General features: G+C 37.9%; 1 protein-coding gene across 1 annotated transcript in view; it reads left to right on the forward strand.

The window, feature by feature from the left end:
- Positions 1 to 27,744, forward strand: part of LOC111057380 (arrestin domain-containing protein 2-like) — a 226,810-nt gene that overhangs the window by 191,047 nt on the left and 8,019 nt on the right. The window contains exons 5-6 of the mRNA XM_039431324.1: positions 21,240 to 21,335; positions 26,872 to 27,051. Of these exons, the coding sequence (XP_039287258.1) occupies positions 21,240 to 21,335; positions 26,872 to 27,051 (276 nt within the window). The remainder of the gene's footprint in view (positions 1 to 21,239; positions 21,336 to 26,871; positions 27,052 to 27,744) is intronic.

The raw sequence follows: 27,744 nt of genomic DNA on the forward strand, positions 1-27,744 counted from the left end.
GATGTATACATTAGAACATAGATACCGATATATTTGAAACTTGTGTTTGTTTGATGGCTGGTCAAACAACCAAAGTTTGAAGCTTTCAAAATGGCCCAACCCTTTTCCCTTTAGTATCAAATATCCATTTTCGGGGAACTACGTTGTTCAAACTTGGCTTTCAATTGGTAGCTTATCGATTACAATACGGTCGCAAGTACCCTTTTGGCATTTGATTACATAGCCTTCCTACGCATATCCCTATAATTAAAATTGATCCCGCGAAGAATAGCTTTCAAACTCAATGATAATTAGGATTGCAGCATGATTTTCTCCTAAATTGGACACTGATTCAAACAGTGGAAAACGCAAACTCAATGCTGATTGAAATTGCTATCTGGTTTCCTCTCCCTGATTTATTCTGGGAAGAATACCCCTCAAATTTCATGATAATTAAAATTGTAGCCTGATTTACTTCAGGCAAACACTTCTGGCCGAAATATGTGCGCGCTACTTGTTAATCACATGTGAGCCTGGAGGCTTAGCGCGGCAAAAACGTTTTGAATTAATTAACGCCGGCTAATTGAAGTGAATGAATAATTCCCGTATAAAATGGCGGCGAAACTTTCGTGTTGATGCATAGTAATCAGGGCTGACACGCCGACAGAGAGAGTGCGAGTTTGCTAAGATGGAAGTGTGAAAAATGGAGTGACTGGTTGATTGACTTTTGGGTGGTGATATTCATTCAAATTTGCATAGCTTGAGTAATGAATGAAAATGATTTTCAGCAACTTTCTGACTTTGGACGTTTTGCAACTTCGATATCTGTTCTTTGGTCGAGAGACATGAAAGACATAATCATTTTGTAACACTATTATTTGGTAATAATTGGGAATGGCAAACGCAATGGGGATTACGCAAATGATGGGGATTGGCCAATGATTGCACAATTATTACGCAAATATGATAATAATTACGCAAATAATGGGGATTGGCTTATTGAGACCTTTGGAAGAAGGATAGACCAATTTATGAATCCTGTCTCGGTCGATATTTTTCAGATCTGAAACTATGTACTGTATTCGAGTTGAATAAAATAATTTATACCTTAGTATCTATGGTCATCTAACCAATGTTCTTTGGTTATGTTTAACCGATCTGTTGCATTATCGTTTCGATAATCTTTGGTTATCCGCATCAAAATACATCATGTAAATGTGGCTTACGTTACTAACCACAGCCATCTTGTCATGACTGCGAGCTACACAGTTCGATCATTTCTGACAGATTTGATATTGAAATATTTCAAAAGATTTTCACGTTTCGAGCTTAATGTGATGTGATGTGGCAGTGACGATATTCAGATCCGATGTAAGTTATTCATTGTTGGATGAATGAAAGAATGCTAGGGCTACAACCAAATTTTTACATCGGATCTGACTCACTTCCCCCATGTACACAGTAGATTTTCTAGATGAATATTGCCACTGCCACATCACATCACATTAAGCTCGAAACTTGGAAATCTTTTGAAATATTTCAATATAAAATCTGTCAGAAGTGATCGAATTAAAACTAACAGCTATTTTTTGTTTTATAATGCGACGATTGCAGCAATTCTCATTGCAGCAATGGAATTGTTTGGCAATCGTCGCATTAAAACAAAAAATCACAAAAAATAGCTGTTAGTTTTAATTCCATCAGATAATCTATATAAAATTTGGCAATCAAATAGTGGAATGGACTGTAGTGGATCGAATAGAATAAATGTTTATTTCATTATACAATTATCAAATACAATAGTTACACTTTTTATCAATTAAATATCAGGTATTGTAACAGGTAAAATGACAATAGAAAGTACCATACAATAATTACAATTATAATTACTTTTATTATGGCAATACAAGGATGGAAGTCTCTATAAACAGTATATCACAAAAAAAATAGTTACTTCATTGCACGTTTGTTGACTATACTACAATTATTCAACAAAACTTTCAACAATAAGCAAAATTCTAGCATTAAAATTAAGAGTAATCATTATAATTTAAAAATAAATGAATCATTTCAGGCACAATACTATTATCATCAGCCGCTGTATCAAATAGAGTTTCAGGTGTGAAATTCTATAACCACCTACCTGAGAGAGTTCGGTCCTTGCCAAGTAGCTTATTTGCCAGCATGGTCAAAAAATGGGTCTTGGATACCCCTCTTTATAAAATTAGTGAGTTTTTTGAAATGAGTGGCTGTGAGGGTTACATTGTTGAACATAGTGGGGAGTGACTTCTGAGATGTAATTTGCTGTTCTATGGGATGTACTTTACTTGTTTGTTGATGCTATTTGATAGCTAATACTTTATTACTTTGTAACATTCATTAAATTAAACAAAAAATATTATGATATTATATTGTCAATAGAAGTGGACATGTTATATTTCTTATTATATTAATTATTAATATACGTTGGACATAGTGAAAATAGTCATCACAGAAAGACAATTGGACACTGGACTTTTTAAAAGCTGACATTGTATTCTGAGATTGTATATTGTATTTTATTTATAATGAATGTTGTATGTGACCTGGCTTATGTACAGATGTACTTTGGCTTAAATAAAATCATTGAATCATTGAATCAAATTACAAGAAAAAAGGCAAACAATATTGATGAAATAAAATACTGACTTGCAAAGAGTTTAAAAGATCACTTGAGGGTAAGCAGGAGATAGTGGGATTTACTCTGACAACAGCTATTGTAACAGGTATTTTACAAATTGGAGGAGTGGGATGATTTGGATTATTTGTCATTATTTAATCTATTGACAGCGATCCAAATTTATTATATGAAGGAATATTACAACAGACATTCTACTCCCACCAGCAATATTTGAAAATTATCTTCTTCTCACTTCATTAACTAAGTAATGACCACTCAACATTTATGACGGCAGTGTTGTTGTGGGAGTGAAAATGGGTTCGCTTATTTGTGAATTGGACGAATAGCAAGAGGTCGTTATGCTGATCTGTCGTCTGGGTTGTTAACCCATAACGGGCTGATGTGGGAGTGAAGGAGAGAGTATGATAGGGGAGTAGGAAGAGTGAGGGCTAGAAGGGATGTACAGAATTTCTCTCAGGGGAACGGAGCGCCTGATTTTGGCTTATTGCTACCGAAGACCTCCCCGAACTCAGACCGTAATAATCTGGCCATTACAAAAACTGATTAATGGCTGCGTTGCTCTCAATAAACAAAACGCAATAGTTTGTTGCATGTGGAATGTGTTCTACTCTGGTATTTCTTGGATGGTGAATCGTGTATTGGAGAGAGCAGAGAAAACTCTCCTCAAAATTTAGTGAAACTCGTTGCTCTGTTGGTTTGGTAGTAGAATAGACAAATATCCTTTGTAGAAATCATGATTATTCTTCAGTTAAAGTGTGTGTAATCAAATAGAAAAACAGAATTGGAGACTAAATTCAAACTAACAAGAGTCAGTTTATACAATGTACGAAATACGAGTCTAGTCTGAATCCATAACACCGATTCCCTTGTTCAAATTCAATAGCTTAATACCTTTGAAAGTCTTATAACAATTTGGTAAAAAGACACAAAAAGGAAGCAAGAGATCTGCATGAATAAAGTGAAACAGTAAGTTCCCGTAAAAGTTTAAAGTGAAACATAAGATCTGCACGAATACCAGTCAACAAATTCTTAATCAACTCGAATTGTACTTATCAAATTGTAGCAAGCAATGGAAAAATATCATGATCACTGCTGATTTGATAACTGACAACGGAAACTACCAATAACTTGTGAATGAACAATTCCGAAAATCGACTCTAAGCCCTATCATCTCAAAATTCTGCTGAAATTACCAAATTGCAGGGCAGTTCCAATACTTTCATTATTCCATGTGCTCATTCAAGTAAAAGTCTTGTTCGTGATGGGATTTATCATGATGAGAGCCTAGAAGACAGTGGAAACACTCATATTTTACCATTAAAATGAATTTTCAATTTTTCTATTTTTTTCAAGCATACTTCACATTCTTTCAAGTATTATGATAATTCCCATTCTTGCAAGTATGTATTATAATAAGCAAATGAATACGATGAATGCTTATAATTATCTATCATATGAACACTATTTTACCATGGAAATCAACTTTCAATAGTCTATTCTAATTCCACTTTAATTCATGAGTAGAAATAGGGAAAACTAGATATTTCGATGTGAATATTATGTTGATCTCACAAAAAAATTGAAAAATATCCTGAAATTTCCTACCTAAAAAAATCCGCTTTTTCAGATATTAGAACTGAAAAAAAGTGAAGTTCAATGTCAACTTTAGCCCGTGAGTGAGTCAATCTAAAAGCGTTCATTATACACTTTCTAAAGGGATCACAACGTGCTTTCTGAACCAGCCAGGCCTGAGACTTGAGGGGCCATTAAAACTTTAAAAATTCATTGCAAATCAGCTCGATCCTTTGCTGCGTCGGCTGCATCCTTTTCTCTCTCCTGTAGGAGACAATTTCTCCAATTAAGTTGCCAACTTTGATTCCTCTCTCTCACTTTATTTCGTTCCTTTTTTGAACTTTTTCTGTTGGGTTTTGTTCATAACCACCAGACTTCGGTACTGTCCTATCCACGAGGCAAATCTAGATCTTCTCATTAGTTGCACGTGTCAAACTAACTTTAATCCGATTGGAGGATGATCCGAATTGATCAAGTTCCATGTAAATTAAATTCAGTAAAACTTCGAAGGTATGAACCTTTCTAATTCGTGATTCGATTATAATCGTATTGAAAGCAAAGTTTCGTGACTTCACTATCACTAAATATAATGCTCATAATTTCTGGTTTTACTCTATCAGTTAAATTCAGTAAAACTTCGAATGTATGAGCTTCTCTAATTCGTGATTCGATTGAAATCGTATTGAAAGCAAAGTTTAGTGATTTCACTATCACTAATATAATGGTCATCATTTCTGGCTTTACTCTATCGATTTCAAAAAAAAAGCTTCTAATTTTCAAAATGTGTTCAATTTTTCAATTCCTTCCAAAAACGAAGGATTAGATTAGATTAGATCACAGTTCTTTATTTATGCATGTTACAATAGGATGAGAGGGGAAAAATAAAAATGATTTAGTGAGGAGGAGAGAGTGGATAGGAAAGAGCAGAATGATGAAAGGAATATAAAAGTGGGAAGAGGAGTGAAAGAAGTGAACAAAAAAAGAAGGAAGGATAATAATTTGAGGAGATATTCCCACTACATAATATTACAATACTAGTCTATGTATATTTTACTTTGTTGAAGTTCATATTGGTTTATCTGAGCCTTGAATGTACTCAATTTCTTTCCGTACCGTTCGAAAGAAGGAGGGAAGAGGAGGATAAGGAGGTGGAGGAGGAGGATAAGAATGAGTAGGAGGAGGAGGAGGATAAGAATGAGTAGGAGGAGGAGGAGGATAAGGAGGAGGAACAAGAGGAAGAGGATAAGGAGGTGGAGGAGGAGGTAGAGGTGAAGGAGGAGAAGAAAGAAAAAATGAGACGCGCAAGGGAAGAGAGTGAGGAGGAAGAAGAGGTATGAGAATAGAAAGATGAAATTAGAAAAGTGAAGAAGATAAAAAAACAATTAAGGAGAATGGGATAAACAGCAAGTATAAGGAGGGAGAGGAGAATGAAAAAAGATAAAATGAAAACAAGAGATCAAAGGGATGAAGGAAAGACGAGAGGAAAAAACAAGAAGGTTGTGTGAAAATCAGGAATCGTTGGACTACTACCGTGCTCTAACATAGAATCCAGCAACCTATGGATGTGGGCCCTGTGTAAACAAACAGCCGTGAAACAAATGGCTGTCCTAAACCTTTTTCAGCTAAAAACAGGGGCGCCCGTACCCTTTTAACCCCCCTCCTCAGGGTGATCTAACCCCTTTCAGCCTCCATTACGACCTCAAAATTAGGTCAAGGTCGTTAAAAGTCACATCAAAACTCGGCTACCGATTACAACCAATCCGATAATTATTGGTATAAATTTTTGGAATTCGGGTCACCAAACAATCGTCAATCGCAGTTGACAAACAATCGTCGATTGTCGTTGACAAACAACAGTTGATTGTAGTTGACCGCCATCAAAACTTGATCCGACGATCAGAATTTGATGTTCCAGTAAACAGAATAATAAAGTGAGTGGCGGTTGATTTCAAGGGATAAAAGCGATTGATCACGTTTTGAATATTTATGAGCCGAAGTTTTAGAATCAGTTTGATGATCGTTCATAATCCATTTGGATAATAATCCAACCCCGATGAAAGATTTTAGTGTCATCTCAAATTTGAATTTAGAACATGGCAGTAAAAGTTCAAGAACTGGGGAATATATTGATTAGACAAGACAATTATATAGAAGATGTATTTTTTCTTTGATAAATAAAATATAAATTTCGATACCCTTTTAATTATTTTATAGGCTACTTGATAATAGACTATATAATAAGATTTTAGTGAAACTTCAAACATGCATTATGGATTGGGTTGTAAAAACTTGAAAACTAAGGAATATAAAGTGTAAAATTGACCTAATATAACTGGATGAGTGACAATTTATAATCTAACTTAGTAACTCGAAATTCCGCCAGTAGACGGCAGCACATGTTGGGTCATATTTTCAACTCCGCCCACTCTCTCTCCTGATTGGTTGAAAGTTTGTATTCTACTGTACAAAGTTCTAAAGTGTGCTGATAGGTAGCAGCATTTTCTGGACGATGAAATCAAATGGGAGGGTCCTCGATTGACTCGGGTTAGGAAATTTACATTTGAGAAAAGTAGAAAAATCTTGCACTTGACATTATCATACTCATTGAAAAGTAGGGAATGTGATTTAACGGCTCATGAGTTGAAATCGATACACATTATAGTTTTTATGCGAATATAAAATTGATTTTTACCACATTCATAATAATTCTGATATTTTTCAAAATTTCAATGCAAATTAGAGATTTTTATACTTCTTTCTCTCGTGAATCGAGAAGCAATCAGTGTTCAAGTATTCAGAAAAATAATTAATAAATAAAGGTTTAGTATCCGATAGAAATTAATTAAGGTTCAATATCCGATCAAAATAGAGGAAGGTTCAGTATCCGATATAAATAAATAAAAGGTTCACTATCCGATGAATATAAATAGATGTTTAGTATCCGAAAAAAATGATTATTTGAACTTCCATAAGAAATCAGCGCCCCCACATTATTCCAGGATCATTGAAAAACAAAATTCATCATTTTTGTTTGTGATTCTTCTAATCTCCAACTTCAACTCAAATCCTATTGTCATAACTTATGGTTCATGACAGAATGAGTGAATTAATGTCCAGTTAATATTCAGAAATTTTATGGAACAAGAGCTTCACACTATGTTAGTGGACAGAGTGCTGCTTGTAAATTATGAAATCTCCAACCCCTTTTCACAGTAATTCCTAAATGCAGTATGTATGACCTACAATGAAATTGCCTCACAAAGGAAACATAAACAAGTAATTCAGTGACCAGATTGAATTCCACCACGCTCCAAATAACGATTTAAATTTCTAGGAAATGAACTTCATAAATAATCATAATTAATCGAGGACATAGTGTTCCAGGAAATTTGTATGTTGCTCAAAATTCAATTATCGGAGTCAAACATTTTGAGGAAGATCCAATACTAATTAGCCTACCCAGCAGAATTTTCAAGCGTCAGATATAAGTTCCAGAATATTCTAATACAATTAGCCTACTCACCAGAATTTCCAAGCTTTAGATAATATGTTACCTTGCTATGTTACCTATATGTAATATATATTATACGTTACCTATATGTTACCTGTGAATAATAATATATTATTCACAAAATAATATTCCAGAAGGCTTTTCCATGGTACACAAAATTATTGAGCTTCAAAAATAGACGGACTTCACAATACCTGTCTTTCCAAGAAAAAGTCTAATTAATTACAACACAGACTACCTCACAAATCTGAATTAATTGGAAACGCACGAGAGCTCAAAAAGTTCACAGTCTATTTTTAGTACAGCATTAGCGACTTTCCAGTATGTCTGGCAATTTACTCTGGATTGTATTGGGTGAATACGCACACGCTTCTGTGGAAACCTATGAGGAAAACTGTAGTTTAGATTTGTATTATATGGGAAGTTTGGAATGTTTTGAATATTGAATAGACTGGGATTGAAACAGTTCTGTTTTCCGCTAGAGTAAAAAGGGAAGAATCAATTCATTTCATTGCGGATGATATTGCATTCTCTATAATATGGGCTTCAGGAATAAAGTTGAATGAAATGTTGTTTGCTTTGAGGATAGAGGAGCATATAACATTCGAACAGTCCTTTTTGACTATGTTATCATGTTAACTCCATTATCAAATAATGATGTATTGAACTACTAATAAATTTATGAGGATTTCGATACAGTATACATTTCATATATGCATATTTGCTATGGGGAAGTTGCCATACTGTCTTCTATCGAATATTTTTGCAACAAAAGCTACAATAATATTGTATTATAGAATGATTATATTGTATTGTTTAGGATTTGAAGATAGTAAATCAAAATAAGGTGAATAATCTTCTGACGGTTCAGCCAATTTATATATCATACAGAAATTGATAACTCTTAAGCCCATATCGATTTTTGTTCGTACGGTATCCTTATTAAACACTCTAACCGAAACATGGTCCGAACTGACCTAAACCGAAACATCCGGTCTCACAGACCGGGTCTTGTTATATTTGATATATTTTCTACTAAATATGAATTTAAATATTTTTCATTGGTAAATTTCAATAATAGTAAAGTATAATATCGATTTCAGTTGCAAATTAAGTGATGGAAGAATAGAAAAAAAAATTGGAAACATTGATCTATATATATAAAAGCGAAATGGCACTGACTCACTCACTCACTCACTCACTCACTCACTCGCATAACTAAAAATCTACCGGACCAAAAACATTCAAATTTGGTAGGTATGTTCAGTTGGCCCTTTAGAGGCGCACTAAGAAATCTTTTGGCAATATTTAACTCTAAGGGTTGTTTTAAGGGTTTAAAGTTCGTATTTTAGCATGTATATTCTTCTTCTCCCAATCTCTTATTTATAATTGAAATTTCCATATCATATGTTACTATAGAACTATAATCTAGATAGAGTACCTCTTCGAAACAGTTGTTAACTGGCAACTAAATTAATAATTTTGTCAGGTTGGCATTAAGTTGAGTTGACTTTGTTAGGTTGGCACCAAGTTGAAGATTTAAATGCATTTATCGCGGAAAAATTGATTGGGCACTGCTACTTCAATCCTGGGAATATTATATTATCACGTACACCCTGAGTAGCTTCAGAGGTGGGTGATTGATACCCAGGTGTTGCTCCTGGATGACTTCGCTCAGTCGTAATGTGGGCGGGGAAAGGAGGCAAGTCGAAGTTCCTCTTCCTTCTTCTTTGTTCCTCAGCTGGCGTGAACAGCACCTCCTGGTGCTTCTGACGGCATGAAGGTCGCTCTCTTCTCTGATGACACCACTTTGATGTAATTTTGTATCGGCCTTACGGCCTCGGTTCCGCTCCAGTGGAGTAGGAAAAGGAAGGACAGAAAGGATAGGGACGGCAGACAACGGTCCGCTGTGCCCTGGGGAGAAGGAAGAATAGGGACGGCAGACAACGGTCCGCTGTGCCCTGGGGAAATAGGAGGACAGGGACGGCAGACAATGGTCCGCTGTGCCCTAGGTAGATGGGAGGACAGGGACGGCAGACAACGGTCCGCTGTGCCCTAGGTAGATGGGAGGTCAGGGACGGCAGACAACGGTCCGCTGTGCCCTGGGGAGAAGGAAGAATAGGGACGGCAGACAACGGTCCGCTGTGCCCTGGGGAGAAGGAAGAATAGGGACGGCAGACAACGGTCCGCTGTGCCCTGGGGAGAAGGAAGAATAGGGACGGCAGACAACGGTCCGCTGTGCCTGGGGAGAAGGAAGAATAGGACGGCAGACAACGTCCGCTGTGCCCCGGGGAGAAGGAAGAATAGGGACGGCAGACAACGGTCCGCTGTGCCCTGAGGGGATGGAAAGAATAGGGACGGTAGACAACGGTCCGCTGTGCCCTGGGGAGAAGGAAGAATAGGGACGGCAGACAACGGTCCGCTGTGCCCTGGGGAAATGGGAGGACAGGGACGGCAGACAACGGTCCGCTGTGCCCTGGGGAAATGGGAGGACAGGGACGGCAGACAACGGTCCGCTGTGCCCTAGGGAGATGGGAGGTCAGGGACGGCAGACAACGGTCCGCTGTGCCCTGGGGAAATGGGAGGACAGGGACGGCAGACAACGGTCCGCTGTGCCCTAGGGAGATGGGAGGACAGGGACGGCAGACAACGGTCCGCTGTGCCCTGGGGGAATGGAAGGTCAGGGACGGCAGACGATGGTCCGCTGTGCCCTAGGGTGATGGGAGGTCAGGGACGGCAGACAACGGTCCGCTGTGCCCTGGGGAAATGGGAGGACAGGGACGGCAGACAACGGTCCGCTGTGCCCTAGGTAGATGGGAGGACAGGGACGGCAGACAACGGTCCGCTGTGCCCTAGGTAGATGGGAGGACAGGGACGGCAGACAACGGTCCGCTGTGCCCTAGGTAGATGGGAGGACAGGGACGGCAGACAACGGTCCGCTGTGCCCTAGGGAGATGGAAGGTTAGGGACGTACAGCAGCCATCGGGCCGCTGTACCAGGGAAGGAGGTCGGGGACGTACGGCAGCCAACGGGCCGCTGTACCAGGAGCAGGAAGGTTTGTGAGCGGAATGCTGTGGACTGGGGCTCGTCCGGCGTTTAAATACTCCCCGAAAGTGGAGGGGATGGAGTTGTGCCGCCGCCAGAGGCGGTGGAAATCATCTCGATGCGCGGAAGATGGTGCGCCATCGGTACCTTCCTTATCACCGCGGTCGGCTAGCGTTGCTGATAGCCGAGCGTCTTTCTCCAATATTATTAATTATTTAGCAATATCTTCCGTCACAATTTTACTTTGTGACACCCCACTCCTACTTGGGGGGGGGGGGGTCGGAGCCCTCTATGGCACCACCTTTAAAGGCGTGAGCCATCTAGGCATCACCTTAAGAGGTGTACACCTCCCAGGCATCACCTTTAGAGGTGTATGCCACTCACTATGATCATCATCTACACCCGGTCCACCAGGTACATATTGCATCGTCCATCTGGAAATTGGACTTTTATGTGTGGCTTGCCAGCCCGTTACGCTTACCAGGTGTTGAGACTCGGTGACACAACACTGGATCCTTATTCCTTGAGAGTCCTGGTCTGGGATCCTGGGACTGTGAGACTACTTCCTTGATGGTCAAAGACTGTGTTGGCTCTTCTACAACCATATCAATGGGGGGTGGTACTAACTTTTCCACATCACTCTCGGAGCTACCACTTGTATTGGTGGCTGGGGCATGAATCGTGGCCTGCCGTTCATACTCAGTCATCTCATCCCTGTGATCCATCACAATGTTGCCCCAGGATTCTTGCCTTGGAATATATGACATCTCTGCCTTTCTATCAATCAAGGCATTGGGTTCGACTCTGTTCAAACCAAACTGCATGAATATCCTTTTGTCGCGATCCTTGTTGTCCTGAGATTCGGATTGTACAGCTGATATTGTTGGGACTGCTGTTGTCTTAGTCCCAATAAGAGAGATCGCGACATTATTAGCGGACTTGTAGGATTCAGTTGGGGAGGATCCCACTCTACCTCTCTCGTGAATGTGTGAATATTCACCTGTTTTCACGCATAAATTCCATGCCTAATAGCAACTCTTGTCCAAGTCCATCCAGTATAGACGCCACTAGTGGAACTGTGATTTGTCCTATAGTGACATTAGTTGTCAGCTTCCCATTTAATGGGGTAGATCGTCCATCAGCTAATATTGCGTGGTGATGAGTTGGTACCTTCCTTATCATCCCTATTTTTTGGAGAACTTCATAAACCTCATTACTCATATAATTAGCTTCAGCGCCACTATCTAGCAATGCCCGACACTTTTTACCTCCGATTGTCACAGTAATGAATAGTCTGTTGTCCCTTGATGACTCTTCAATCACAGGAATCCTGTGTGCCGTTCGCATCACTGCTGTCTTGTTCGGAGTTTTATTCTCCTTCTGCACATCACAGACACATATCAGTGCTCTCTTTCCGCTCCTTTTACATGGTGGAATATCGGGACAGTGTGATCTCCAGTGCCCCGGTCTCTTGTATTGCCCACACATGGGTTCAGACTCACTAAGAGATGGTCTGTTACTAGTAGGGGTTATAACTGTCTCAACCTTGAGCCTTGTAATCTTTTTCGTGTCCTCAATCATGTGAACTCTCGAATTCTGTCTATTCTGTTTCTCCTCTGCTTTTATTTGTTCATACTCCCTCGCGAATTTTTCCAATTCGTTGATACTATGAACATCTGATTGCCGAATATACAATTTGTACCGTGGGAGGAGATTCTTATACACTCTCTGTAATTTATTTTCGTCTGTAAAACCTCCTCGACGTCTCATGAGTGTCAGTACATCTTCGAGAAATTCGTCAAACGATTCACCTTCCTTTTGCTTCCTTGCCTGAATTAGATTCTCGAGGTCCTCCTCAGGGACGGCAGACAACAGTCCGCTGTGCCCTAGGTAGATGGGAGGTCAGGGACGGCAGACAACGGTCCGCTGTGCCCTAGGGAGATGGGAGGTCAGGGACGGCAGACAACGGTCCGCTGTGCCCTGGGGAAATGGGAGGACAGGGACGGCAGACAACGGTCCGCTGTGCCCTGGGGAAATGGGAGGACAGGGACGGCAGACAACGGTCCGCTGTGCCCTAGGGAGATGGGAGGTCAGGGACGGCAGACAACGGTCCGCTGTGCCCTGGGGAAATGGGAGGACAGGGACGGCAGACAACGGTCCGCTGTGCCCTAGGGAGATGGGAGGACAGGGACGGCAGACAATGGTCCGCTGTGCCCTAGGGTGATGGGAGGTCAGGGACGGCAGACAACGGTCCGCTGTGCCCTGGGGAAATGGGAGGACAGGGACGGCAGACAATGGTCCGCTGTGCCCTAGGTAGATGGAAGGTTAGGGACGTACGGCAGCCATCGGGCCGCTGTACCAGGGCAGGAGGTCGGGGACGTACGGCAGCCAACGGGCCGCTGTACCAGGAGCAGGAAGGTTTGTGAGCGGAATGCTGTGGACTGGGGCTCGTCCGGCGTTTAAATACTCCCCGAAAGTGGAGGGGATGGAGTTGTGCCGCCGCCAGAGGCGGTGGAAATCATCTCGATGCGCGGAAGATGGTGCGCCATCGGTACCTTCCTTATCTCTGCGGTCGGCTAGCGTTGCTGATAGCCGAGCGTCTTTCTCCAATATTATTAATTATTTAGCAATATCTTCCGTCACAATTTTACTTTGTGACAATATTACTAGCCGTCAAGCTCGCTTCGCTCGCCATATCCGTTTAGCCAGACGTTTAGTCTGGACCCCCGACTGGATTGTTCTAACATATTATGATAAAAATGCTCAAATGAAAAATGCAGGCGAGCGAAGCGAGCCTGCTGATCTCATTCCTGGACGATCCAGTCGGGCGGGTCCAGGGGGCGGAGCCCCCTGGCTAGACGGATATGGCGAGCGAAGCGAGCCTGACGGCTAGTATGTAATAAATGTATGATGTTGGATGTAAGAAAACACACAATACAAAAATCCGTGTAAGATACTATCAGTTACTACTCAGAACAATAATCATGGAGAAATATTTTATCAATATAGGATTTATAGCAAAACTGAAAGGTAATCATTGAAAATAATAATGTTTTTAATTGTTATCAAGAAACTTCTTTGAGCAAACGTTTCCAGCCTCCAGTTATAAATAACTATAGTGGTCGGAATCATCTATTTCGTCAAGTGAATGTTTATTTTGTGACACTTCATTGTGAAGCATCGTATTGATACAAGTTCCAAAGGCTGGGGCTTGTATGGTTGATAACTCATCCTTTGTCATCAATTTCCTAAACCAACGTTTTCTGAATTACAAAAATTGGTTTTTCAAATAAAACATGTCTATAAAATACTGAAATAATGAAGAGAAAAACATTAAAAAAAAATTGAATGCTCAAAATATCTGTTAGTCGAAACATCCGGTATTCTAGACCGGTAAAAAATGAACGTTATCCGAAAGATCCGGTAGCTGAAACCGGTACGTTTTCAATAGATTGATGTTTACTTGATAACCGTGAGTTGGAGACTGACGAGCATTGTTGGAGAATGTTGAGGAATAGTGGGGGAGAAGGTATTAGAGCGGGCAGCAATTTTTGATTCACAATTTTGCCACTATCGAAATAGTTATTTGTATATCTAGAGTGAAAAGTACGACTTTTTCTCCCTGTGGGAAAAAGTTTGAAGCCCGAGGCGAAGCCGAGGGCAACAATTTTCCTGAGGGAGAAAAAGTATTTTTCGCTCGTGATGTACACAACATTTTTCCTCCATCTACATTTTTTTATAGAAACTGCAAATTAAATCATTCTAATAACTTACGTATTGGTGACAATGTTTCCTAACAACATAACCTAAAATCTAAAACCTAAAAACCGGTCGTCTGATTGGCAATGCCAATTGCGCTATCAATCGGCCAAAGTTGTAACAATTATATCAGCTGGGCAGGCTACCAAAAATGGCTGACTCCAGATCACGCGGTTCAGATTTGAATTGCAGAATGCAGATCAAAAATATTTGTTGGCTGGTATTTTGAATAGAATAAAATATTTTAAAAATTGTATAAATTTTTATCGTCTACTAATATTAAGAATATAATATCATACAAACATATATTTCATGAGTTGATCAAATTTCTGGTTGTGGTATTGAATTCAGTGGACTCAATGACAGACACCTCTATTACGCTTTCTCATCTGAGCTTAGACCTATCACCATGTAAGTTTTTAAAATAAAGATGCTTCCCATGTTATTTAAATGGAGTCACTTTTACTCCCTAGGGAGTTTTTCTGTTTTTTACTACCGAGAGCGAAAAAGTGACACTTTAGTATTATGTTTCAGGGAGTAAAGTAAGTACTTTAGACAGTAGGTGGAGGAAAAATAATTTTGCCTCTGGTCTCACAGACCGGTGTTTCGGTTAAAGTGTTAATTCTATTACATTAAACATATTATGATGTTTGTCAAGTTCCGTTTAATCTGATAGAATTCATAAGGACGGAAAAATATCGTAGGAACAAAAATCGATGTGTGTGTTCGGGGCTTTACAGTACATGGGAATGTAAGTACCTTGTTGTGATGATGTTGAGGAACCCAGAGAAACACACGAATGTTCAATTCATCAAGGAGCAATATGAATTATTTACAGCTTACCAAAATTAGGTTGGACCTTTTATTGGTCACGGTTTTTTGTTTATACTCTTTTCTATACCATACAGTAAACTATATACTTGTACAGTATAATACACTAGATGAACTATGTACTAATATACTAAATATACTTGTTGCTATAGTAAAGGTCCACGTTATAATGACAGTATTTGATCAACTTTGGTTTTGCTATCCTTGTCTATCATTCGACAAAGCCGGTGGTACTATCCTTTTCTAGGTCCACAACGATGCCAATTATGTTTTTGACAGTGTAGAAATATAATTAATTAATGCAGAGAATCGGCATCGCTATTCTTCTATCTTCATCTACTGCCATTATAACGTGGAACTCACTATAGTATGCTTCTTGCGTGAATATAGTTTGCTTAAATATATACTTGGCTTTTCACAGCCTAGTATGGATAATTCCAAATACAGCTCCAAGAAAAGTTAACTAAGAACTTAATTTTCGTGTTTTTCACAAGGTATTAGAGGCTGGTCTTGAGTTTCGAATCATGAAATTGCATCATCACACCAGTGAGAGAAGATTTCATGATTACTACATGTAAGTATTGGGTTAGGAAAATAACGATGAGCTTGTTTTGTTCGCCATGCCACGCTAGATATAGATACTGCTGTAATAGATAGGTTGAAGAAAGTCGAGCGAAGAAGCAGAGTATATTAGAAGAGTCTACCGATGGGAAGCGAGATATTTCCTACAGGCAAACAACTTTTTATGCCGAGTGGAACGGGGAAATCGAGTGTGTTGCGGAAAGAAAAGAAAGTTATGGTGGCCGAATAAGACAGCGAAAGAGAAAGAATATGAGATATTTTATACTGTGCGAGAATAAGAGGAAGAGGGAGTAAACAGAGAGAGAGAGAGAGAGGAGCTAGGTTTTATGAGGAAAGAAATGAGTAAATAAGAAATAAAATCACAGCTCCTTCGGTTCTTTTGCGGAAAGAAAGTTTCAATATGAGGGAGAGGAGGGGCTGAAAGGGAAGAAAAGAAGTTGAAAAGGGAAAAGAAAAGGAAAAACAAGTTAAATGAAAAATAAGAAAGAAAAAGTTTCAAGGTTCTCTCCTATTTCCTATACATACTTTCATGTTTTGCTTCTTCCACGCTCTTAGTACTCCTGTTGTAATTCACGTGAGTTTTTTCAAAAACATTGATCTTCGATATTTTATGGATATTGGAAATTATTTATGAGAATAACGCCAATAACATTCTTATACATATATTCTCTTGACTAGCCGTCAGGCTCGCTTCGCTCGCCATATCCGTCTAGCCAGGGGGCTCCGCCCCCTGGACCCCCGACTGGATTGTCCAAGAATGATATCAGCAGGCTCGCTTCGCTCGCCTGCATTTTTCATTATTTGAGCATTTTTATCATATGTTAGGACGATCCAGTCGGGGATCCAGACTAAACGTCTGGCTGAACGGATATGGCGAGCGAAGCGAGCCTGACTGCTAGTAATATAATATTCCCAGGATTGAAGTAGCAGTGCCCAATCAATTTTTTTGCGATAAATGCATTTAAATCTTCAACTTGGTGCCAACCTAACAAAGTCAACTCAACTTAATGCCAACCTGACAAAATTATTAATTTAGTTGCCAGTTAACAACTGTTTCGAAGAGGTACTCTATCTAGATTATAGTTCTATAGTAACATGTGATATGGAAATTTCAATTATAGTTAAGAGATTGGGAGAAGAAGAATATACATGCTAAAAGACGAACTTTAAACCCTTAAAAACAACCCTTATAGTTAAAATATTGCCAAAAGATTTCTTAGTGCGCCTCTAAAGGGCCAACTGAACATACCTACCAAATTTGAACGTTTTTGGTCCGGTAGATTTTTAGTTATGCGAGTGAGTGAGTGAGTGAGTGAGTGAGTGAGTGCCATTTCGCTTTTATATATATAGATAAGGAGGGTTTTGCCAATATTCAGATTTCTTTCAAAATGATACTGATCATATTTAGCTACTTATTTTTATGGGTGGAGAGACCTTTCAGGGTAGATTTTTGTAGATGTACCTACCTTGTCATGCTATGGTAGAAATAAAAGTAAATGTTTTAGCTTTAATATTATAGAGTAATATAAATCAACTGTAATAAGTGGAGGTGGATCCAAGTCGATAGTTCTAGGATTGGAATATTGATACAATCATTGATGCATGAAGTACGAGATTGATTTCAAATCAGTATATTGATAATTTCTCATACTGGACATTGATCAAACTTCAAAAACAACTAGGAACATTGTTAAAGAATTAGAAGGGAGAGCCTATTACAAAAAAATCATTACTTGTTAGCCTGATACCGCACGACTAAGGAAATATACATCCTCCAAATTTTCCTTGGGATTTATGACAATATTTTAATATGGATACAAGATAGGTCAGTCAATATGAGATATATGCCGGTAATTAAAGTTTGATAATTAACTAAAAGGTAGAGCTAAGGTAACAATTCTTAGCTCTGTAAGCTAGATGGTAAGAACCTCCACCAATTATTAAGTAAGTTAGAGGAGAGAACCTCCACCAAATATGTAAGCTGGGTACGAAAATGATAACAAAAATGTAAGAAAAGAATATCTAATACTTTAATTAAGTTGATAACATTAGTGAAATATGGTAATAAGGTTAAATATTATGATTGGACTATTTCAAATGGAAATATAATGATAGAAAACAAAAACAATCCTTAATTGAAATAAATATGAACGCTAATCGCTTGACTGGAAAGATTTCAATTTTTGTGGTAATAAAATAAATTGATCTTAACAAGAAAAACACCTACCTTTCGACATGACTTTCCGTTTGGAATTCACTGATAAACGCGACTTAACAATTTAAATGAAAAACCAAATTATCTGAACTAATGAATAGTGTTCAGAGCTTGCCTTCTCTAATACTACAATTCTTCTTAGACTGCCCGAACTGTGACAGGAAAAAACTGTATTATAAAAAAACAAGCCTATCCTCCTCACTATATCAGCCGGACCTACTGTCATCCCTATCAAACGAGCTCTCCCCTTAAAAAAATAATTTTTGGGTATAAATAAACTATTAGTCAATGCCAAACATGAAAGCAACCTCGAGTACTTAATAACATTTTTACTTTCCTTGCCCTATTACCATAGGTAAGGAAAGTATTGCTTTCCGAAAAAAATTAGGTACCCCAATTTCTAAATTTTTATACGTTTCAAGGTCCCCTGAGTCCAAAAAACTGGTTTTTGGGTATAGGTCTGTATATGTGTGTGTGTGTGTGTGTATGAGTGTATGTGCGTTAACGGAATGACTTGAAATTTGGGACTTAAGGTCCTTTCACTATAAGGATCCGACACGAACAATTTCGATCAAATGCAATTCAAGATGGCGGCTAAAATGGCGAAAATGTTGTCAAAAACAGGGGTTTTCGTGATTTTCTCGAAAACGGCTCCAACGATTTTGATCAAATTCATACCTAAAATAGTCATCGATAAGCTCTATCAACTGCCACAAGTCCCATATCTGTAAAAATTTCAGGAGCTCCGCCCCATCAATGCAGATAGATTCCCAATTATCAGGCTTCAGATACAATTGAAACAAAAAAATCAAGTGGAGTAGATTGAGCATGAAAATCTCTACAATTAATGTTCAGTAACATTTTCACCTAAAATTGAAAATAAGCTTTAAATTCGAGAAAATGTGATTATTCAATTGCAAATTATTGTTGATTCTATTAAATCATTCACTATGAAGAGATAGCAGACCTCATGTGTGTCTCCAGCGTTATTGCCCTGTCACCAGCTGGCTCAAATATTTGAATAGTAGGCTTGAGATGCGCGGGAACACTAGCGTCAGTGATCAATTTTCATAACGGCAAGGAAAGTTGTGTGAGTGCGCCACACCAGATTTTTCTATCTATCGCACGAGCGCACGTTTGTTATTAAAATAGAGAAAAGCTACAGTCAATATCACGTAACAAACATATAAACAAATTCTGACAATGACAAATGACTGTTCATTGAATTATAATAATTATAACTCTAAAATCCTGATCAATATGAGATAAAATATATTATTATATATATGTCTCATATGACCAGGTGACAGCTCGTCCAACAGATTTATTAAAATATAGTGAAGAAAAAAGGTTCAAACGATAACAATGAAGTGAATATGAACTAGGCATAATAATGAACTGTAAGCACTAGGCATGCTACTGAACTATATGGCATCTGACATCTCAACATGTACAGGGATCAGCAGTAATGAAAACGGGCTATAGGAAACTAGATACAGCAGTTAGTCCAATCCAACCAAGCCGGTCTTCGGTACAGTGGCCTATTAAAGTGAACTGTCGACTCTATATCGAATACAGTCGAGCTCTGTGATAATGATGCCGAAATAATAATGAGAAACAGCGAGATGTGTCAGAAACAGACGCAGCTATGGCGGGGGTGGTGGCGCTGGTTATAGGTATACAGGTTATATCATTTACCATGTACCTATATACTATCCTTGGGCACTGCCTGCCGGGCAGATGACAGACTACAGGCCACAATGCCAAATAGAGCCGGAGATGTCTAATTAGGGGATGAAATGGTAATACGGGCACACCGGGCCAAGTGAATACTGTACACACTCGCACACACTCACAGGTGGTGGAGGTAGGTATTGTAAAAACAACAACTGTGTGTGTTGTGTCTACACAGATCCAGGAAGAGCGAAGAGATGAAGAGAAAAGGGTGATCCAGGGAGAGATAAGTAATGAAGAGGATAAAGTAATAGAAACTGAAGTAAAAATGATGAAAGGATGAAGAAAACCAACAATATAAAGGAGAAGCAGAAAAAATGACAAGAAGCAAAGGGAGATAGAAGAGGTGATTGAGAATGTAGAAGGAGAAGGGAGTGGAGGAGAGAAAGTAAGATAAGGAGGAGAAGGAAGAGAAGGACAAGTAGGGAAAAAAGGAGGACAAGAGGGAAGAGAAGAAGGGAGAGAAGGAATAGAAGGAGGTGGAGAAGGAAAGGAAGGAGGAGGAGAACGGAAGGAAGAAAAAGAAGGAGGAGGACAAGAAGGAAGAGAAGCAGGAGGATGAGAAGGAGGTGAAGGAGAAGGATGAGAAGGAGGAGGAGAAGGAAGAGGAGAAGAAAGAGAATGATGAGGAGAAGGAGAGGAGGGAGGAGAAGAGAGATAAGGAGGAGGAGAACGGAAGGAAGGAGGAAGAGGAAGAGAAGGAGGACAAGAAGGAAGAGAAGCAGGAGGATGAGAAGGAGGAGGAGAAGGAAGAGAAGTAGGAGTAGAAGGAGTGGAAGGAGGAGGAGAAGGAAGGGAAGGAGGAGGAGAACGGAAGGAAGAAGGAGGAGGAAGAGAGATGGAAGACAAAAAGGAAGAGAAGCAGGAGAAACAAGAGGATGAGAAGGAGGAGGAGGAGGAGGAGAAGGAAGAGTAAGAGGAGGAGAAGGGAGGGAAGAAGGAGAAGGAAGAGATGCAGGCGAACGAGAAGGAAGTGAAGGATGAGAATAAAAATGAGAAGGAAAAAGAAGAGAAGGAGGAAGATGAGTGGAAAAGCAAAATACATAAGTAGGAAAAAATAAGATTATATTGATACTTCATTGAAAATCTTTTCCCTCTATGCGAATAGAAGAGATAAGAAGTGAGAATACCAAAAAAACAATAAATGGAAATATGAAACATAAAAGAATCATGAAAAGAAGGAGAGTGAAAGGAAGTGCAGAGGTAGAGAAGGACGAGGATGAAATGAGATTTTTCATTTGATTCTATGGTACAATTCATTTCAAATTCATATAATTTTCAATTCTCCAATGAGTCATGTTAATAATGAATGAAATATTTGTTTGTTGCAGGTGACAGTGGATATACCCTATGCATCGCCACCTCAAGGCATGAAATACTTTACAATCATCGGCCCCCACATAGACTGTATGGATGAACAGTATTTGGTGAGTATAAACGGCTATATCAATGGATTATTTCATCTATTTGCTTTGATAAATCACAAATTGAAAGAATCTTGAAAAAAATTTCATTCAAACAAGAGAAACAACTGAATCTTAGGACTTGTAAAACCATCTTTTGCGATCACAATATTATTGATCTCCACTGAGCGGAAAGAATATAGTACTCATAATATTATACTTATGTAATATTATTTTATCCCTGGCGCCTGTTTCATAAAAGTTACAAGTCCTGTAATACAGGAGAAGTTCCTGTATTACAGGTAAAATTTAGAAGTTTGTGTTTCGTAAACAATTTTCCCTGTAAAACAATTTACAAGACATTTGCCTGTATTACAAGTAAATAATACAGGACTCTATCATAGTTGTGTTTCATAGAAAGAAACTTCCTGTATTACTGGACCTGTAAGATGTTGAATATATTATCATTGTTTAGACCATCCTAAAACTTTTACAAGTGTAGGTAGAATCTTGAAAAGCGACATTTTGTTGAAAAGGCAACGTGTTAAAATGAATGAAGGTAGTAGTTCTAGTTCTGGTAAAGATGACTATGTTATTATTCATAGGCCAAGAATTTTCAAGGACAGAATTTCTTACAATATGATGCAGGAAACCTATCAATATTATGAACGGTTTAGATCAAGCTTTCCTCAATAAAGCGTTATTGGGAATATTCAGAAAATGTACGTCCATAATATTTTATGTCTTTTATTAAACGAATTTAATTAATGTCTTCAATTTAATCATTAACATTTGATAATTAACTTTTTTTGAAACATTACTACTCAATAACTGTTATAAGTTAAGTAATTTCAGGAGCTCCGTAATATTCTTGAGAAAAATGGCGGATAATGACTAAAAATCCATGTTTTTCACCGTTTTCTCGAAAACTGCTCTAACGATTTACTTCAAATTCATACCATGGATAGATATTCATAAGCACTATCAACTGGCATGAGTCTCATTTCTGGGAAAATTCCATGAGCTCCGTAATATTCTTGAGAAAAATGGCGGATAATGACCAAAAACCAGGTTTTTCACGGTTTTCTCGAAAACGGCTCTAACGATTTTCTTCAAATTCAAGCTATTCTTCAATTCAAGCTATTCATAAGTCCTATCAAATGACATGAGTTTTTTCCTTGGAAAATTGCAGGAGCTCCGTAATATTCTTGAGAAAAATGGCGGATAATTACTAAAAAACCATGTTTTTCACGATTTTTTCAAAATAACTTAACCGATTTTTTTCAAATTCATACTCTGCATAGTTATTTATCAGCTCTATTAACTGGCATGAGTCTCCTTTCTGGGAAACTAATGGGGGTCCACCCCATCCTTGAGAAATGGACTTTGTAACCTCCTTCTCGTGCATGAGGTAGGTAGGTAGAGCAGTTCATAAAAAGAACACATAGTCGAGATATTTCATATGTAGAACAGCTGTTTTGACGACTTTAAAAAAATGACGACTAAAAAAATCATTGAATTTCACAATTTACACAAAGGAAAAAGTACTCTGAAAACAATTATATATACACATATACAAAAGTCTGATCGTAGTTTCGAATATGAGCAAGGAAAGTTGTGTGAGTGTACCACACCAGATTTTTTATTAAACGAATTTAATTAATGTCTTTAATTTAATCATTAACATTTAATAATTAACTTTTTTTGAAACATTACTACTCACATAACTGTTATAAGTTAAGTAGTTTTTATAATTTTCAACTATTTATCATTAACAAAGTTATTTTCCAGCATGAATGCAATCTGTCAGAAGTTTGATAATGTGGATTTCACCCCCACCCCCCCCTGTATTACACCCCCCAGATCTCGGTCACTACAACCATAGATAAAGGAAACAAAATACATGGAGAGATGTTTCATTTTACATTATTCATCTATGATACAGTTTGGTAGACCTATGAATAACACAACAGAAGAAGAGGCGGCTGTCAACAACTATAATCCAGATATAATAGGAATGCGATCAATAACTTTATGGGTTTTATTACTTTGTTGGAGCTCAACAGATTCAATCAATTCAGATTCGAAAAGTTGGTTTTAGAACCATCTAACCATGTTCAATGTCAATGTAACATTAAGCTTATTTGTCATACATTTGAAGCGGAGTAATAGACAATGGAGTAATAAACAACGGTGTAATGTCCTTTCATATTAATTTTGTGGTATAACTGAACTATAATTTAAATCTCACAGAGAGGAGAGAGGAGAACTCACCCAAACTAATTCAATTCGCATCAGATTTTTATAACTTTTAATAATACTTTTGATTGTAGTGTTTCACAGTGTGTGTGAAACAGTAAGAAGGATGTCATGGAGAACTCAATTCATATCACTATGTATTCTTCCAAGAAATTTGTGATTCCCTATCAATTGGTCAGTTTTCAGAAAAATCAGTTTTGATGGAATTATTGTTTTCAAGACGTCCGTTCCCTTAACCTTCTAGTCCTGACCCTATTTTTTCCCGACGTTAGTTGTGACCCTGGGTCCCAGGGACCCGCTTCTTTCATATTGAATATCTCAATATATTTCAAGATATAATGTTATTCCATGATTCTAATATGTCCAAGGGTTATTGATGAACGCAACGAGCACTAATGTAAAGCAGAAATCGATCTTTATTATAATTTTAAAAATAAATTTATAAAACCTTGCATTTTTAGGGTGGTGGAAAAAACGTTCGGTTATTATTTTATATAAAGTGAACAAAAAATGATAGTGATGAATACAATATTATGGATCTCACATGCAACACTACAAGAAAGATGGGAGAAAAATTGGAAGGTCATAGTCCACTCTTAGGGTAGTTTTTACCCTACCCTCAAGTTCATGTTGCACAATATTTGCAAAACTTATGAAATTATAGTGATGAACATTGGCGTAGATAGCTGTTTGACATTGGAGGGGACGTACTGGGGTGCCTGGGGGGCCTGCCCCACAGTCCAGGGGGTCTCGGGGGTGCCCCCCAGCAAAGATTTTTTTGAAAAATAGCTAATTAGAATGATGATTTTTCACTTCAAATCCGTTTTAAATCCTCTTATTTGGCAGAGGTAAATTAGTGGGTAAATAAAAAAAATCCGAGTTAATGGTTTTAAGTTTTACTAAATACAAATAATTATTTACAAAAAAAAACAGCATTAGTTGTATTGTTTGTTTTGATTACCAACCAAAGCAGGATAGCTAAATAGCCATAAAAAAGTTCTCCACTCACAAAACATACAAAGATGTAAATAGCTAAAACTGTGTTACAAAGATCAACATGAATTCTCATGAGTAATTACATTTTTTAAAACGAAGTCTTAAATCTCTCTGATTGTAACTCTTGTAACTGTCCTTGTTTGAAGAGGGTTTCAGATACAAAATACTTAGGTAACAATCGTAACATAATAGATGAACTCCTGAAATGAAAAGATCATACCAAATTCTTGTGCGAAAAATTGGACTAATAAAATGTGTTATCATAATTAAAAACTTGGAAAAAAATTTCCAGGGGACATAGCCATAGAATATTGAGGGGACGCGTCCTCCGTGTCCCCCCAGGATCTACGCACAATCATGGTGATGAATACTACTATAAATCCTGATACCTACATGAAACTCTACTAGAAAGTAACATGAAAAATATATAAGGTTTACTTTTAGGTGAGGTTTAGTACCCCTAGGATCACTTGAAGTTCATAGGTTTCACTATCATCCTACTCAGGGTCAGTATACTTATCTTGAACTATGAATTTATTCTCATCATCACTAATGTCATTGAAATAGAGATCTAGAGGTCAATTTGTCATTTCTTGAAGTCTCTGTTCAAAATGTACATGTTGAATTCAATCACTATTGCATGAAAATGTGCATTTGAAAAAATGAAAAAAGTTACGTTAGTCGTGACCCTTGGGTCCCAGGGAACCAAAAGCATCATTTCACGAAAACACAAGTCACAGAGCACTAACACTCTACATCAAGTTTAAGTGTCTACTACCATGAATTTACATGGGTCACAATATACAGTAAAGTGAACGGAAGCAAAATTATAACTAAAAAAAGGATTGCTGGGTCCCTCGGACCCAGGGTCACGACTAGAAGGTTAAGATGATGCATATAATATAAAACATTATAAATCTATATATTAGTAGTAGGGACAACATTGAAGAATTTTCATGAATATCCACCGCAATATGCATTTGCCTCTATCCTATAATTATGGAGAAGTGTAACTATAACTTCCCCAGTTATTCAAAATATCGGGGACCGAGCTTCGCTCTGGAGTACAAAAGCATAAAAAAATGTATTACGAAAGAATAAATTATAATAATATGCATAGTTCATACAGAAATGTTCTATCTAATCACAGTGAATTGAGATTAATTCCTAGAGGAATGCAAAAATTTCCCTCACAAAGGCCCGGTTGCACAAAAGCCGGTTGAATTTTAATCCTGAATAATTTCACGTGAACCAAATCAGAGAAGACCATTTCAAAAAAATGGATCTACTGGAATCAATCAGGATTGAAAATAACCGGCTTTTTTGCAACCGGCACTAAGTTAGTACCTGATTTAATGATTACAAAAGTTCAACAGCTGAGTCATAATTTTGATACAGTCCCACACACATGAACTCGCTCACTCACTTCCATCACCAACAGACGACGGAATAATTATTATCACCTGTTTTTCCAAGGATTAATAATAATATCCTTTTAATGTCCTTCAGCAAGTTTTCCCAGGGATGAGACCTAGTGCAATCGAATCGTTATATTATGAACCTACTATGTTCTGAATTTCGTGAGAATCGTTAGAGCCGTTTTCGAGATCCGGTGAAATACAAACATATAAACATTTAAACATATAAACAGAAGTTGCTCGTTTAATAGTATAGGATTCTTCTATAGTGAGGTCCACGTTATAATGGCAGTGGAGAAAGATATGAGAACAACGTTGCCAATTCTCACTGTCTTGTCAATGCCTTCTTGACGGTAGCTGATACAGGTTTATTAATATAATATTAATTGTTCATTCTCGTTTAAAATAATCATGTACCTATATTTTATCAAGCAAGAAATTGTTTTTTCAATAATCTAATAATGATTTTTTATAATTAAGATTAAATATTTTGTTAATTAATTATTAATTCTACATTGTTAATAGCCGATCTGGCAACAGAGAAAAGCGAGAGAGAGATAGCGCTATCCGTTTTGTTGAATGAAAGACAAGGATAGCAATACCATTGCTAATCAAACACTGCCATTATAACTTGGACCTCACTATAGCAAGGGAAGTGCATTGCAAAAACATTTGGGTTTCGTGACTTTTAGAACACTCTGTATTACATAATTACTATTAATATTGTAGAATACATATTGATACCTACTTACTCATTGGCGCTACAGCTCATTCAGAGCCTTGACCTCCTTCATAAAACCTCTCCATTCGTCTCTATACATATTGATGCTATTGTATAATAATTACGCTTCACAATCACAATTATTATATCGTTTGAACTATTGCAGAAACCAATGGTAGGTCAGGACAAAAGAACGACATGCTGCCTCTGCTGTGAGAAAGGTCACGTGGTGCTGAGAACCCAGCTGGAAAGATCGGCCTACGTTTGTGGCGAATCTATTAAGCTCAAAGCAAGCGTCGATAATCAGGGTGAAGAGGAAGTACGCCTAAAAGTCAAACTATTACAGGTAAAAGAAAATATTTATGCTTATACTTGAAATGTAATTATTTATACTTATTTAGAATAGAATAATAGAATAGAATGACTTGTTTATTTTTGTTGACGTGGCGAAGTTTGGATAATAATGTCCACTCTACCACTTGACCACGAATAATATTAAGTATTTAATTGACCGAAGCGAAGCTGAGGTCTTAGTTTCGACTCGATCGGCTTTTGTCTGTTTGTTTGTTTGTACCGTAGTTACAGTCGCAGTTATTGTCCGATTTGGATGAAATCTGGTATGCAAGCTCTTTGAAACAAGGCGCAGAAACGTATGTGTAGCGATTTTTGGTAAGACCTCCGGTTTTTTTTTGTAATATTTAAAAAACCGTAGAATATCCTCAAAAGTATCTCTGAAGATACAGCAACTCATGTTCCTACTTTTTCGCATTTGTGCATTTTTGTGTCGCTCTACAGTGTCAAGTCTTTTGTTTTCCTTTTGGTATGAGATCGGAAACCGATTTGTGAGCATTAACATTCTGCATAGGCATAACAAGCCGCCATAACATTGAATCCACTTTTCATGAAAAACATCATTAGCAACCTCCTGTCATTGTCACCAACTAACCCATCATATTTAGAATCATTTTCCATCTCACCATCGTCTGTGAGACGATTCATCATCTAAATTGCCTACTGCATAATTATTATTCCATTTTTC

Source organism: Nilaparvata lugens, chromosome 6 (genome assembly GCF_014356525.2).
Source record: "Nilaparvata lugens isolate BPH chromosome 6, ASM1435652v1, whole genome shotgun sequence".
In the NCBI taxonomy this organism is placed as follows: domain Eukaryota; kingdom Metazoa; phylum Arthropoda; class Insecta; order Hemiptera; family Delphacidae; genus Nilaparvata; species Nilaparvata lugens.